Below are 13,987 nucleotides of genomic sequence, written 5' to 3'. Positions count from 1 at the left end.
TGAATTTCCACCAAGAAGTGACAGTTCATTCAATATCCGAATATCGTTACGGTATAATATAATCACTTTTACAAGTTATGATGTAACGTTGATAAGTTTATATATTATTACTATATAAACTTATCATATAGATAAGTTTGTATATTATTACTAGTTAGTAGTTACTCACTACCTACCTAGTCTCGTAGATATTGTAAATATGCAAAAAAATACTCCATCCTTTTTCACTGAGAGATCTTAAAGTTCATACTATAGGTGCGATCAGCGATCGAGCATGTGCGTTCAGCTGGCGTGCGCGTGATGATGGTGACGGGCGACCACCCGGCCACCGCGCGCGCCATCGCCTCCGACGTCGGCATCGCGACACAGCGCGACTGCCGCGTCGTCACCGGCGCCGAGCTGCGCCGCATGACACCCGACCTGCTCACCAAGACGCTGGAGAAGCATTATGAGATAGGTTCGATAGTAAATTATGATACTGACCTTGACGTACCAACTCGATATTTTTTGTTGCCTTGGAGAAATACGTAATAAGTGTCTGAAGATACTATGCCGAATTTCCGCGGCGGAAATTCAGCATGATTACGTCAGCAATGTCAAACGCATACAATATAAATTCGGCATAGTGTGTTTAGACACTATGCCACAGTTTGGTCTTTAAAAAACCTTCCGATCCACGTTTTTTCAAATCCATATTTTTTTGAAAATATTTTTAAAAAGTATTAAAAAAGCACATTATTTGTTATGCGTTAAACTGTGCAAAGTGGCCACAACTTTAGTATGATTATAATAATAATTGATGGAAATAATAATAATGATTGACGAAATAATTGATTGATTGTCTCGAAGTGTTCGCGCGCACATCACCAACTCAGAAGCTACAGATAGTGGAGGCGTGTCAGAAGCTGGGCGGCGTGGTGGCCGTCACCGGCGACGGCGTCAACGACGCGCCCGCACTCAAGTGCGCCGATATTGGCATATCCATGGGTATCACGGGATCACAGGTACGAGTAAGTTTATAATACTGCAACTGATGGTAGTGTAGACAGAGTTGCCCCTCTAGTCGTGAGAGCTTGCGTTTACACGTTTAAGGCTGTATATTCGGTTCCCTGAGTAATGAGTATATTGTATAATATATGTACTTTTAGGACAGAAAAAAACATTCTAGCTTGGAAACTTGGAAAACAGGATTTAAACCTGCGATTAAATTAAATTTTTGAGTTTTTTCTTTACATATATTTATTTCAATTAAAATGAAGCGAAAAAATAAATTAGGAAATAAAAAATCGGTTTTATTTTAGAGGGAAGCCACAGCTTTTATACACAAGGATCTTTCATTTTGATTAATCTTCAAAATGAAAGATTAAGGGTAGCCGATGATAGGAATGGGTGATTCTACAAAAATTGGGTAACTCGCTGTCACCAGTCAATATATATTAAATCACATTATATTTTAAAGATTTTATGCTTAATTTTAAAAGTATGTAATCTCCTTTAAATGGTCACTCAATTTCAGATACGTAATTTAATTAGAAATTGTATAAAATTGAAAGAGTATGCTCAAAACGTCAGTTCTTTGGCCTGTCACAAACCCAAAAACGTTCAATCAAGAGACTGTACATCAGATTCTACGATTAATTTCAGAAAACTTGATATATAATTACAATCTTTAATGTACGTAATGATGAATGTCAGGGCTTTCATAATGTAAAAATATTTAATGTATTTAAAAAAGAGGGGAAACTTTGTCATAGGTTTCATTCGTCAGTCCTTTGTGTAACTTTCAAATGCAAAAATTTTCACCAAAAAACACGTATACATGGTCAAATACCTATTAATCATGTTCAGTTGGTAATATTGTCAGCTGAGAACTGCAGCATTTCTTTGCCATTAATACAGTATGAATGCTAGCTCGTCAGATATGACATAATCTTGCGCAGGGCCAGTCAAAAACTCAGTACTATGGGTAAGTCGTTAATTCCTTATAAATCTTAATTTTATTTTGATTTCTATACTGGTTACTATGATTAGTAAAAATGTAATATATTGATATTAGAAAATACGAAAAGAAACATTAACTTTAATTATAACCTTAAATTTATGTCGAAATCATCAGTCCTTTGGCGTCAGTTCTTTGCCTGAAATCGTGGCAACGGACTGACATGTTGCCAGAGTACTGATGTTTTTTTTCTTTAAGATCACTTTTATCACAACAAAAAAGGTGAAACATTAACTTTAATTATAACCTTAAATTTATGTCGAAATCATCAGTCCTTTGGCGTCAGTTCTTTGCCTGAAATCGTGGCAACGGACTGACATGTTGCCAGAGTACTGATGTTTTTTTCTTTAAGATCACTTTTATCACAACAAAAAAGGTGTGTTAACCGTTTGTTTACTTATTTTAGTGTAAAACATAATGTCGTTTACCATAAAAGACAAATTTGACCGAAGGATTATATATTAAATAAGAAAAGAGAAGCTGAAAATACTTTTTTTTTTATTGTTTATTAGGGTAAAAAAACAATATCACAATATAAAATACGTTTACACACAGTCTTACTCTATACATATAAGTAATTGTGATATCCACATCATTTACCACATATATAAAATGTAAAATGTATTTAAGTTTAATTATAAGTAGTTGAGATTTTAACCTTGATTGATTAGCAGGCGGCACCCTAGCCCTAGCTACTTTCTTGCCGAGAATCAAACTATCTCTTCAAATAAGCTGAATTAGCAATGAAAAACATAGATTACAAAATGTACTTAAGAAAAGGAGAAAGGGCAAAAAAAAAATGTTAAAGAAACCTCTAAAGCAAACGGTTAACTTGAAAAAAAAATGGTCAAGTGCGAGTCAGTCTCCAGCACGAAGTCCTCGTGCCATAAAATTGCAATTTTCGTATGAGAGCTCCCTTTAGGTGTTTATTTTATTTTAATTTTATTATCTACTATTATAGAAGAAAAAAATAGTGTTTTGTGAACATTTCAATTGCCCACCTGGTGCCACATTGACTTTGAGTTGAACATTGAGTTAAAAGGACAAAAAAGTATATTCTTTGTATAGGAGACCCCTTAAATATATATTTTGTTATAATTTTATTGTTTATTATTAAAGTAAGAACAAAATTGAGTATTTTTAGAGTATTTAAAATTACCTGGTTGCATTATTGACATCGAGCAGAAAAGGGCACAAAAATCACGTTTCTTGTATAGGAGCCCTCTTAAATATTTATTTTATTTTTATTTTTGTATTTCCGTTATAGCTGCAACACAATTATACGTCATTTGTGAAAATAAAAACTATCTAGCCATCGCTGTTCTTGAGATACAGCCTGGTGACAGACAAATAGATAGACAGATGGACGTACTGCCGGACAGATGGACAAAAAACGAAAACTTTAATTCTGTTGTTTGTTGATATTAATTATTAATGTATACTGTTAAGGAAAAGTACTTAAAAGTAAAAAAAAATATTACAAGTGTCAAAATTCTTATAATGGTGTGATAGTGTTCTCCCCGCATTATTACAAAATATTTTTCGATATTTAACTTACTAGGAACTTGATACATTAAAATAATTAAAGTGATATAATAATAGTTTATGCGGTTAATAAATGCCACATATGTCATATATTTCTAATGTGTTTGCATTACAGGGACCGTGCAGAGCGATGACACTGCCACTAGTGACGAGTAGCCGTAACTTTTACGAAAATTTTATTGTCAAGCTCTAGTCAGGCTACAGAAAATTATAAGATTTCTTGAGAAATTTGAGTATTTTCAAGAATTATTTCAGTGTGTTGTATTCCCGGATGTTCTAATACATACAAGAAAAATAAGGCAAATCGAACGATGTAAAATTTTACTATTTTCTTATTATGATGACTATTTTATTATTATGATATAAAGTTCCATGAATGTTATGTGTAGACTTGTAAAAACACTAAATTTTGTAGCTTATAAACGTAAATTCATTTTTGATGAACACAATATGAACCTAACCTATAACCGTTGCTTCTTTCAGTAAACATCCAAACTGGCTTCCATGTTAATTGATATAGGTACATACATAAGCACCGCTCATTTAATTGGCATAAATTTGCATCAAAAGTAAGGATAATTTGGAGAATTCCTGCCAGGAATTCAACACTGAGTATAGTATTGAACTTGAACCATCTTATCAAAGTGTTGGTTCTCAAAAGGATGATTCTTCAAGTAGGAAAAAGATTAATAGTGCAGTCTTTGTGTTTTATTTAAAGAAAACTTATATAGTGTTTGCACTGATGATTGATGAGGTACACTAGTTAAAACTTAAAAATAGTGACAGACAAAAGTTGTAAAGATGGTATCGAGCGAATCGCAGAAGGTTGATGAAATAAAAGCATTTATTTTAGTGAACTTGTTTTATTTTATTAATCCACAAGCATTTTCAGTAATTATTATAAGTATTTTTGCATCTTCATTATTTTATTGCAATATTTATCAAGTTTTTACTTTCTATGCTGATGGATGCTACTAATTACTTTTTCAGATATTTTCTTAGATAATTAGATAAGCTTCATACATTTTTATTCACGCTTTCGTTCTTTGTTTACGGTTAGAAACTCATCCATACTCAATATTATAAATGCGAAAGTGTGTCTGTTAGCACTTCACCCCCAAACCGCTCAACCAATTTTGCTGAAATTTGGTATGGATTTACTTTGAGCCCCGGGAGAGGACATAGGATACTTTTTATTCCGGGAAAATGTACGGTTCTCGCGCAATAAATGATTTTTGGCGCAACGGAGTTGCGGGCGTCATCTAGTCTTTTACTTTAATCCATCGATCGCGGATTCTTGGAAATCTGTTGTTGTTCTCGCGGCCACATGTGGCAAACTGGAAGTGTAAGTAATAAATCGTTTTATAGTCTAAAACATAAAAAAACACTTATAAACTAGCCGGGGTCAAAGAGCCAAAATCAATGACAAGTTACTTCTTTTACTCGCATCGTGTCGCTGCTGTCGAATTACGACGCCCTCTATAGTTTCTGCACGGTCCATATATATCAGTACTGTGTCACCCTCGTCAGTCCTCTGGCAGTGAAATTCAGAAAAATCAAAATATTTTAAAAAGTAATTAAAAAAAAATGACTGTCCCGATTTGCAACAGTATATTCATTATATTACCCATCTTTTAAACCCCTTAAAGATATCTAAATTTACCATAAAAACTACAGTAAACAAAATATCCCTAAAAGTTACCCAATTTTTGTAGAACCACCCGAATAGATTAATAGAATTGAATGTACTGTATGTACTTATAACTTAAAAATGTTATTGTAGGTGTCTCAACACACAGCAGACATAATCCTGATCGACGACAACTTCGCTACGATAGTGGTGGGTATAGAGGAGGGGCGGAAGATATTCGACAACCTGAAGAAGTCCGTCTGCTACATACTCATATCTAACGTCCCGGAGATCTTCCCCGTGTTCATGTTCGTTCTGTTCTCCATCCCGTTGCCTTTAGGTGAGAATTTTTCTAATGAAATAGACTAATATTATTAAAAAAACTGATTCCAGCTACAAAATAATGTAATCATTTTGACATCACATAACAATATACCATACTACCATAATAGTTATAATTTAGGTTAAGTAAGTCCTTTTTACTTTTTTATTATTATTTATTTTCTGTTTTGTATATGTTGTGTGTTGAGAAAATAAACGTATTTCTATTCTATTCTAATCCTTTACTTCTTTACTTGGATTAGAGAATAGGCCAAAATTGGTAGACGCAAGACCAAGAGCAGTTTTTCTGCTTCAGAAAAGATTCAACTATTTACAAGAGTAATGATGATCCCATGCGTGTTTCCTAAATTTTCTTTCCCATTGGCAGGCGTAATGACGATCCTATGCGTGGATCTCGGCACGGACATGTGGCCGGCGGTGGCGCTGTCGTTCGAACAGGCGGAGTCCGACGTAATGTCCCGGCCACCGCGCGCCGGCCCGCTCGTCTCGCCCCGCATGCTCGCGCTCACGTACGGACACCTTGGACTCATGGAGTTCGCGGCCGGCATGTTCGCCTACTTCGTAGTTATGGCCGAGTTTGGATTCTATCCGAAGGATCTTTTTGGTAAGTGGTGACTAAAAATAAGGGATATTTGAACTAATAAGTGACGAAATGCTTGTATAGAGTCCTTCAAGACTCTACCTACATTACTTGATCCTAAAAGACCAGAAAATAATAGAAAATTGGCGCGTTTTTTGTTAGCCAATCACATTATTTGTTGACTCTAAATAACTCAAAAAACTTCAATTTAGTTTTCTGGATGTGGCGACAGGCGCTACAATGACATACCTGACAATTTGCTACCGCCCACGGGCCAGAGCCCCATATACTAGTAATCTGTGCAGAGCCCAAACCACAACAGCAACACAGGGTTGCGGCGTCGTATCGTAAAAACAACATCGCACAGAAATGCGATGTGATGTCGCAAAGCAAAAGTTACATCAGAATTCGGATACGACATTGTATGTACGATGAGCAAGATAGGACTCGCGCTGTCGCATCGGAAATTTCCGCGATGCATTCTGCTGCGTCTTAAACGCAGCAACTCAGTGTTGTGGTGGCCCTACTGGCCGACCAAAGATTCGGCTTTTAGAATCACGGTTGAAATATATTGCCCAAGCGAGTGGGTATACCGGCGCATTACACAGCAGCGCTTTATAGGCATACGTAAACAATGGGACTGCGAAGCCGTGAACGATCTCCCGGACTCGCTGGGCCAGGAGTGGACGTACTGGGAGCGCAAGGAGGCGGAGCGCGCGGGGCAGGCCGCCTACTTCGCTGCCGTCGTGGTGGCGCAGATGACCAACGGTATCATATGCAAGACCAGATACAACTCCATCTTCCACGTCGGTAAAGCAACCTTTTCTTGGTTCCGTTCAAATCAGACAGCAACGCGACGCAATTTATTGTAGAGACGCCTTGCAAATCTGTCGAGTCGCGTTGCTGTCTGAATTAACCCTTACTATACTGCACTCGGGCTAACTTGTCGCTAGCGGTCATTGACTCCCTGTCAAAAACTTGCCATTTTCCATATAAAACCACAATTGACAATATCTGACACTTCATTGTCAATCGCGGTTTATATGGAAAATGACAAGTTTTTGACAGGGTGTCAATGACCGCTAGCCACAAGTTAGCCCGAGTGGAGTATATTACCTTTAAACACTAAGGCCCGATTCGACCAAACTTGAAGTTACACGAGTATAACTATCATGAGAATAATTTTACTCCTTTAATTTACTCTAGGATAATTATTATCGTTTGCATTTTACCAAGTTACTCAAAGAATATGAAATAAAATGTCAATTATAGTTCACAATGACACCGACCGTGACAGTTGACACCCTGTTGTGCAACTATTCTCAGTTTAATATTTACTCCACCAAAATAGCCCGTGTAAATATTTACTCCCGTGTAATTACCTCATTCTTGGATTAGAAGTTGGAAAAACGCAAAACCAGCTTACTCTTAGATTAGGAGACAGTTATACTCGAGTAAAATTTTACTCCAGTTTGGTCGAATCCGCCCTTATTATGACTACAGCCCCTCTATCATGAGCTCTTAAAGCCAGCCAGAATACTGACTGGCTCGCATTTTGGTACCATGACCTCTATTTTCCAGCCAGTCAGTGGTCACGTGACACAAAACTCACTTCTCCATTGTTAACTGAGTAATAATTTCGAATCATGACAACACTTCTGACATAAGCTCGCTTGCTTTTACGTCAAATACAGCAATTCAATAAACACCAACCAACGAGTAGCTTTTACTGAATAGTTTACATTTTAGTAATTTTATTTATTAATATTACATACTTTTTAGTCTTAAATTATATTGCTATTTAGTTGGTTAGTTACTTAATAAGTTATATTTTAGTCTATAGCATATATTTTAGTGAAAATAATTCGTTATTAAAACCAAAAAACTAAACATTCGAAGTGTCCAAATTTTTGGAAAACGATTAAGTAGGTATTCTCAAGTTAATCACGAAGTGATACATAAGAAACGTAGAGACCTTAGTAATCCATTTAGTGTTAGTGAGGTTTCAGAATAATAACATAAGTGAGGTGTAGTATACCTATATGTCTAGTCAACAATAAGGTTTGCATTTGTGCGATGAGCTAAGACTGCATTGATTTAGTACACAAGAAACACATACAAGGTATAAGGAACACAAGTGTTGTGTATAATTACTTACTGTAAAACAAGTATGAATTTTCACCAAAAACCTACAGGTACAATCTTATAGTTGCATTGTAGGTTTTTGTGTTATTTCACAAACTATTTCCTTGTAAATCTGAAGTATTATTGGTATATATGCATGATAAACACTGCACCAAAGAGGTAAATTCAATATTAAGTACTTACTTACTTTTAACAAGAATTTTCAGAACACAACCTTTTAAACTTTAGATGTATGTATAACATGCTCCGGATAAACATTACACACCTAAACTTCTAGAAAAGTTAAATAATTGATAATATCATAGAATCCCAATTAGCTAAATTCTCATATGAGCACTTTTTCATTTAAGTATAACTTCTTCTCTTGACTACAATATGGTATTATATGATGGGAATAGTGTAAATCACTAAATTTTACTCAAAAACAAAAACCTACATTATAGTACTTTTCCAAAAAAGACTTACTTAATAAGAATTGCATAACAAACATATGGAACTTATTGTTCATAAAACATAATATTATCATAGGAACATATATTATTATGTATTACCAAAAATACTTTTGTACTTACCTCAATAATAATAATAAGTATTAGTTTTATATTAAATTAAAACTTAAAATACATGAGGACTTACTATGTACTTCTTAGGAACCTATCTTAGGAGCATTTCGTACAATCTTTTGATTGCAGTAGGTCTTTGTGTTATTTCACAAACTATTTCCTTGTAAACCATGCATGATAAACGCTGCACCAAAGAGGTAAATTCAAAGGTATTACTTTCTCAATAACAAGAATTTTGAGAACACAACCTTTGAAACTTTAGATTCATGTATATTCACGAATAAATATTGACACACACACATACACCTAAACTACTAGAAAAGTTAAATCATTGATAATATAAAATCCAAATTAGCTAAATTCTCATATGCACTTTTTCATTTATAACTTCTCTTGACTACAATATGATATAATATATAATGGGAATAGTCACTAAAACTCAAAAATATAATCCTACATTACTTATAGTACTTTTTCCAAAAAGACATAACAAAAATTGCAAAACAAACATACTTATTGTTCATAAAACATAATATTTTCATTGGAACTTATATTATTATTACCAAAAATTCTTTTGTACCTCAATAATAATAATATTAGTTTTATATTATTACATTAAAATTTAAAATACATTTTAAATTTTAATGTAATAAGGACTTTAGTAAGTCCTCATGTATTATACATTTTAAAAAGATGTGATCGTTTTAGGGACCTATCAGACAGAGTGGTCACGCGTTGAAGCATTTGCGTTGGAGCAGTCAGTGTGTGACTGAGGAGCAATTCTGACACATTCAGAACTCCTCCTGTGTGAGTATATAGAGATACTCACACGGGAGGCATTCTACAACATAATACAACACAAAGAACACAAAACCCTTGACCGCTCTCTGTCTGAGATATCCCAGGCAATTTCCCATAGTTGCAACTTGCAATGCAGTTTCTAATTGTTATTGGTTTGCCAAATAAAAGTCTGAAATTATAATATTGTTTTTATCTTTCATCAAAAGTTGGTATTTGAACTCCTTTAATAATAATAAATTAATATTTACACAAGGGATATTTGATTCATCTTCTTTGATTTTAATTGACAAGACCTTGTTTAAGATTTCCGCTGTATAAATATTTTTATAAGTATAATATAAAAGAGATTTAACACTTGCCTATCTGATACTAGGTTGATAATAAGGTTTAAGACAAATGTAGTACCTATTGATGAAAGCTGTGTATGAATATGTATCTAAGGTAGGTATATTTAAGTGAGAAAATAAATGAAAAAACATTTAAAAACGAGTATTTATTAAATTTCTTTTAATTAAAGCTTTTGAGTGAATATATATTATCTTCCTAGGACTTCGTCATCATTACACTTGCAATTCTTTATTATAAAATGTAGTACTTATAGTATCTCAGTGTTAGCAATCATCCTTTATCCTGAAAAATATTTGGTTCAGCGTACACAGTACTAATAATGTAAAATGCCTTACAAGGCACGAAAAGGGGATTATTAAACTTATAAATTGCCTGTTTATGTTACAATAATACCCATTTGAAAGCTCAAAAAAACGTAGGTGTTCAAGAATGAGTTCAAGTTCAACAAACTATGTTCAACTCATGACATCAACTCTGTTGTAATGCATGTAATTGTAATCCACAAGTTTGATGCATTTCTAAGACTTTTTCATGGTAGATTATTTAGCGTAAGTATCAAATAGGTATAGGATATAATAAACTTATCAATTTCTTGCTTAAAACATAATCTCTATAAACTTAATAACAATATCTAATTATCTTTTTTTTTTGTCTCCTTCTTCTTCTCTTTTTTAATTGCCGACTCAGTTAGTTGCCAATGTCAGAGAATTCTTTCTCCTCTAGATCGCCATGCTTGTGATAATATAAACATGAAGGAGTGTTATTTTCTCAGTGTTTTCATAAAGGGCTTATAAAATACCAAAAAATATAAATAAAACCATTTACACATTTATAATAATTACCTTTAAATACAATAAATCGGTGCAAAAGTAACTATTCCTACATTGACCACGTTATATATTAGAAAATAGTATATTTTATAATAAAAAATATCAATCTTTTTTTAAACTATATTTTCATCTTGATTTACAATTTTTCCGTTAGTCGTTATGGCTAAGCCATTTCAATTCCTAAAAAAAAAACAATTCCGTTAGTCAAATTTGACGTTCGAGTTTGACATTTCTTAATCCAGTTCAGAGACAAATATTACAGGTTAAAACCGTTCAGAAGTAAAAGTGCAAATGATACCGAAACAGAACCACTCACTTTACAACTGTTTACATACCTGCACGGATTAGCTCAGGTTTTGACAAAGTTAATGATAGGGGTCCAGATACTCAAAGATTAAAAAAGTGGTGTCACTGAGTCTTCGCTGTAAGATTTTTTGTCGCCAGACTGGTGTGTGGAACTATAATAGCTGTAAAGATAATTGCTGGACTCAGGACTGTTATCAGATGAAATAGGTGTTTCTCAATTTCAACCAAACACTGAAAACTAAATTAAATAAACGTTAACTATTTTTTATGACTTTATGAACTATTTTACAGAGCATTTATGCAATTACTTAGAGTGAGTTGCACCAACTTACTTTAACTATAAATTTAACTATAACTACAATGTAAAATGTCAAATCTTTGGTTAAAGTAAAAATGGACGCCATATTCAACCATAACATTGCGCTCGACAAGGCTTATTAGTACACGTGGCGAAAAAAGGAACTAACGCTGTCATCATACAAAAACGCCATTTTTGACAGTTCTCCTTTACCAGCAGCGCGGGGGCGCTGGGCGGGGGCCCACGTTCATTTATAGCCTTGTCGGACCAGCTGTCATCTGTCAAATTCTGTGGTCAAAGTTAAGGTTAAAGTTAAAGTTAGCCTTAACTATAACCATAACTTTGACCATAAATTTAACTTTAATCACGCCTCTAGTGCAACCCAATCTTAGATTTTGTGACTGTTTTGCCAATTTTCATTTTACCTTAATAACTAGAAAATTCTAGGTTTCAGTTAAAACTTGTGTAGTGTACCTAATTATTTCATGAAGGATATACAGATAGTAATTTCAAACCAATTGACTGGAAACGTGCCAATTGAATTTAAATTTATTACATTTGGTTTATCTAATTCGAAGGAACGGAAGCCGGATATCCAAAACAATTAGCGTCCGACCTTATCACTCGCCGCATTTGAAGGATTCTCTCTGATGTGGCAAAATCCAAAATGACTGACATTTTGGATTTTGATCTAAAAATTTTTGTAGGAGCAAAGATTATGTTGCTATTTTTAGGATTCCGTAGCCAAAGCTTGTACTAATAGCCATAGCTTATACTGTGGCCAAAGGGTAAAAACGGGACCCTATTACTGAGACTTCGATGTCTGTTCGTCTTTCTGTCGCCAGGCTGTAACTCAAAAACCGCTTTAGCTAGACTTCTGAAATCTTTACAGGTTGTGTACTCTTCATTTGTAGGAGATTTAATTTTGTCCACAATTTTGTTTTAACAAACCTAAAATTTCAGGTATGCGGAACATGGTACTTAACATGGGTCTAGTGTTTGAGCTGCTGTTGGCGTGTTTTGTGTGCTACACGCCGGGACTCAACACTTTCCTGCGAACCTATCCTCTGCCGTTGAAATGGTGAGGTACAGAGCCTATCGAATGTGGAATGATACTGTGGTCATAATCCGTTTATGCTGTAAAAATGAAAATTAAAACTATTCTCATTTTAACACCTCCATCGTGGGTATCGCAGACACAATAGATTTTCAATTGTTGTGCGGCAGCCGGCTACCGCTTCTGATCGATGGGTTAAAAATGCGATATTCTGTGTGTCTGTTTATTACCTCATCACTCATAAGTCGTCACGCTTAAATCGTTGAACCTATTTTGATGGAAATGGTCATACATTCAATCTAAGGATAGTTTAAGACGTACGGTTATAGTGCAATAAACGAAGATGCAGGCAAAATTTTGTTATTACATAATTTGCACATCTCACCGAAATACCTTTATACCGGTATCGAAGAATTTAATCAGAAAGATGGCGGCGAAAACAAAAGCCATAAATAAAGACAAACTGCAAGCACAGACAACCCAAATGTCTTGGCGAGTTATTGGCACGGCGCGGTATTAATTTGACCCAATTCCCGCTGAAGGTGCTCCCGCCAGCCCCGGCCCGCGGTAACAGCAGTCTCGATTATCCGGATTGATTATCGCGATTTCATACCTTTAGCCCCCTGTTGGCCGCCTGAGTGCGCCATTTAATAGTTATTTACCAAACTGCAACTGAGTCAAGAGTTTAATAGAAAATGTTAGAAGTTTATTTTAAAAGTCCTCATAATTTCAACATAAGTAATTATTTATTCTCTCCGTGTTTGGCTATAAGTTTAGCATTAAATTATTCGGTAAGGTAATCGTAAAACTGGTTATAAAATTGACATTCGAAAATTTCGAATTCTGCTAGGGCAAATATAGATTCATGTGTTTTATAGGACATTCATTCGGCCGCCATCACGATGGAATACTTGGGACAATTCCATAGAGAAATATACACGGGGCAGACAATTCTAAATAACGAAACGCAATAATTGATTTGTTAAAATTATTATTTAAATTACTCGAATTATAATAAAACTTTGCGAAAACGCTCTAACTGCCTCAAACAGAGTGAGAACATTTATCAAATTCATTCAAAATTTTGACATAGGCCCCATACATTGTCTGTCTTCATTAAACTGAACGTTAATCATAATCAAATGTGTCTGTGTGCGGCGGTTAGTCCGGTAAATCGAACGCCATGTGACCCAATTCCCCGCTGCAGGTGGTTCCTGGCGCTCCCCTATTCGGCGCTCATGTTCGCTTTCGACGAGCTCCGGAAGTATTGTATAAGGAAACGACTCTTCCGAGCTTGGTACAATAACATTACACTCTACTGATATTGGAGTTATTACATACTTGTGAAGTAAAGTAAAAGAAGATAGAGGTACCTATAGTATTAAACGTTCAGAAAGAACATTGTATTTAATTTTGACGTAGGTTACGTTTAGTTCGTCAGACACAAATTACAGATTTTGACGTGGGATAGCCATGATTCGGCACGAATGTGCCGGCTCGGCCGGAGAAATACCACGGGCTCACAGAAAACCGGCGTGAAACA

General features: G+C 34.8%; 2 protein-coding genes across 2 annotated transcripts in view; both read left to right on the top strand.

Annotated features, from left to right (window-relative positions):
- The window catches only part of LOC121738534 (enoyl-CoA delta isomerase 3, peroxisomal), a 21,038-nt gene extending 16,403 nt beyond the window's left edge, over positions 1 to 4,635 (top strand). The window contains exon 5 of the mRNA XM_042130667.1: positions 4,613 to 4,635. The gene's annotated coding sequence lies outside the window, so the exon portion shown is untranslated. The remainder of the gene's footprint in view (positions 1 to 4,612) is intronic.
- LOC121738531 (sodium/potassium-transporting ATPase subunit alpha-like) overlaps positions 1 to 13,987 on the top strand; it is a 24,807-nt gene extending 10,820 nt beyond the window's left edge. The window contains exons 12-18 of the mRNA XM_042130662.1: positions 256 to 457; positions 850 to 1,004; positions 5,328 to 5,514; positions 5,884 to 6,120; positions 6,718 to 6,906; positions 12,351 to 12,468; positions 13,652 to 13,987. Coding sequence (XP_041986596.1) covers positions 256 to 457; positions 850 to 1,004; positions 5,328 to 5,514; positions 5,884 to 6,120; positions 6,718 to 6,906; positions 12,351 to 12,468; positions 13,652 to 13,766 — 1,203 coding nt within the window. The 3' untranslated portion in view covers positions 13,767 to 13,987. The remainder of the gene's footprint in view (positions 1 to 255; positions 458 to 849; positions 1,005 to 5,327; positions 5,515 to 5,883; positions 6,121 to 6,717; positions 6,907 to 12,350; positions 12,469 to 13,651) is intronic.

The sequence above is a fragment of the Aricia agestis genome, chromosome Z (genome assembly GCF_905147365.1).
Source record: "Aricia agestis chromosome Z, ilAriAges1.1, whole genome shotgun sequence".
NCBI classification, from domain to species: Eukaryota; Metazoa; Arthropoda; class Insecta; order Lepidoptera; family Lycaenidae; genus Aricia; species Aricia agestis.
This window is presented reverse-complemented; position numbering and strand designations above follow the sequence as displayed.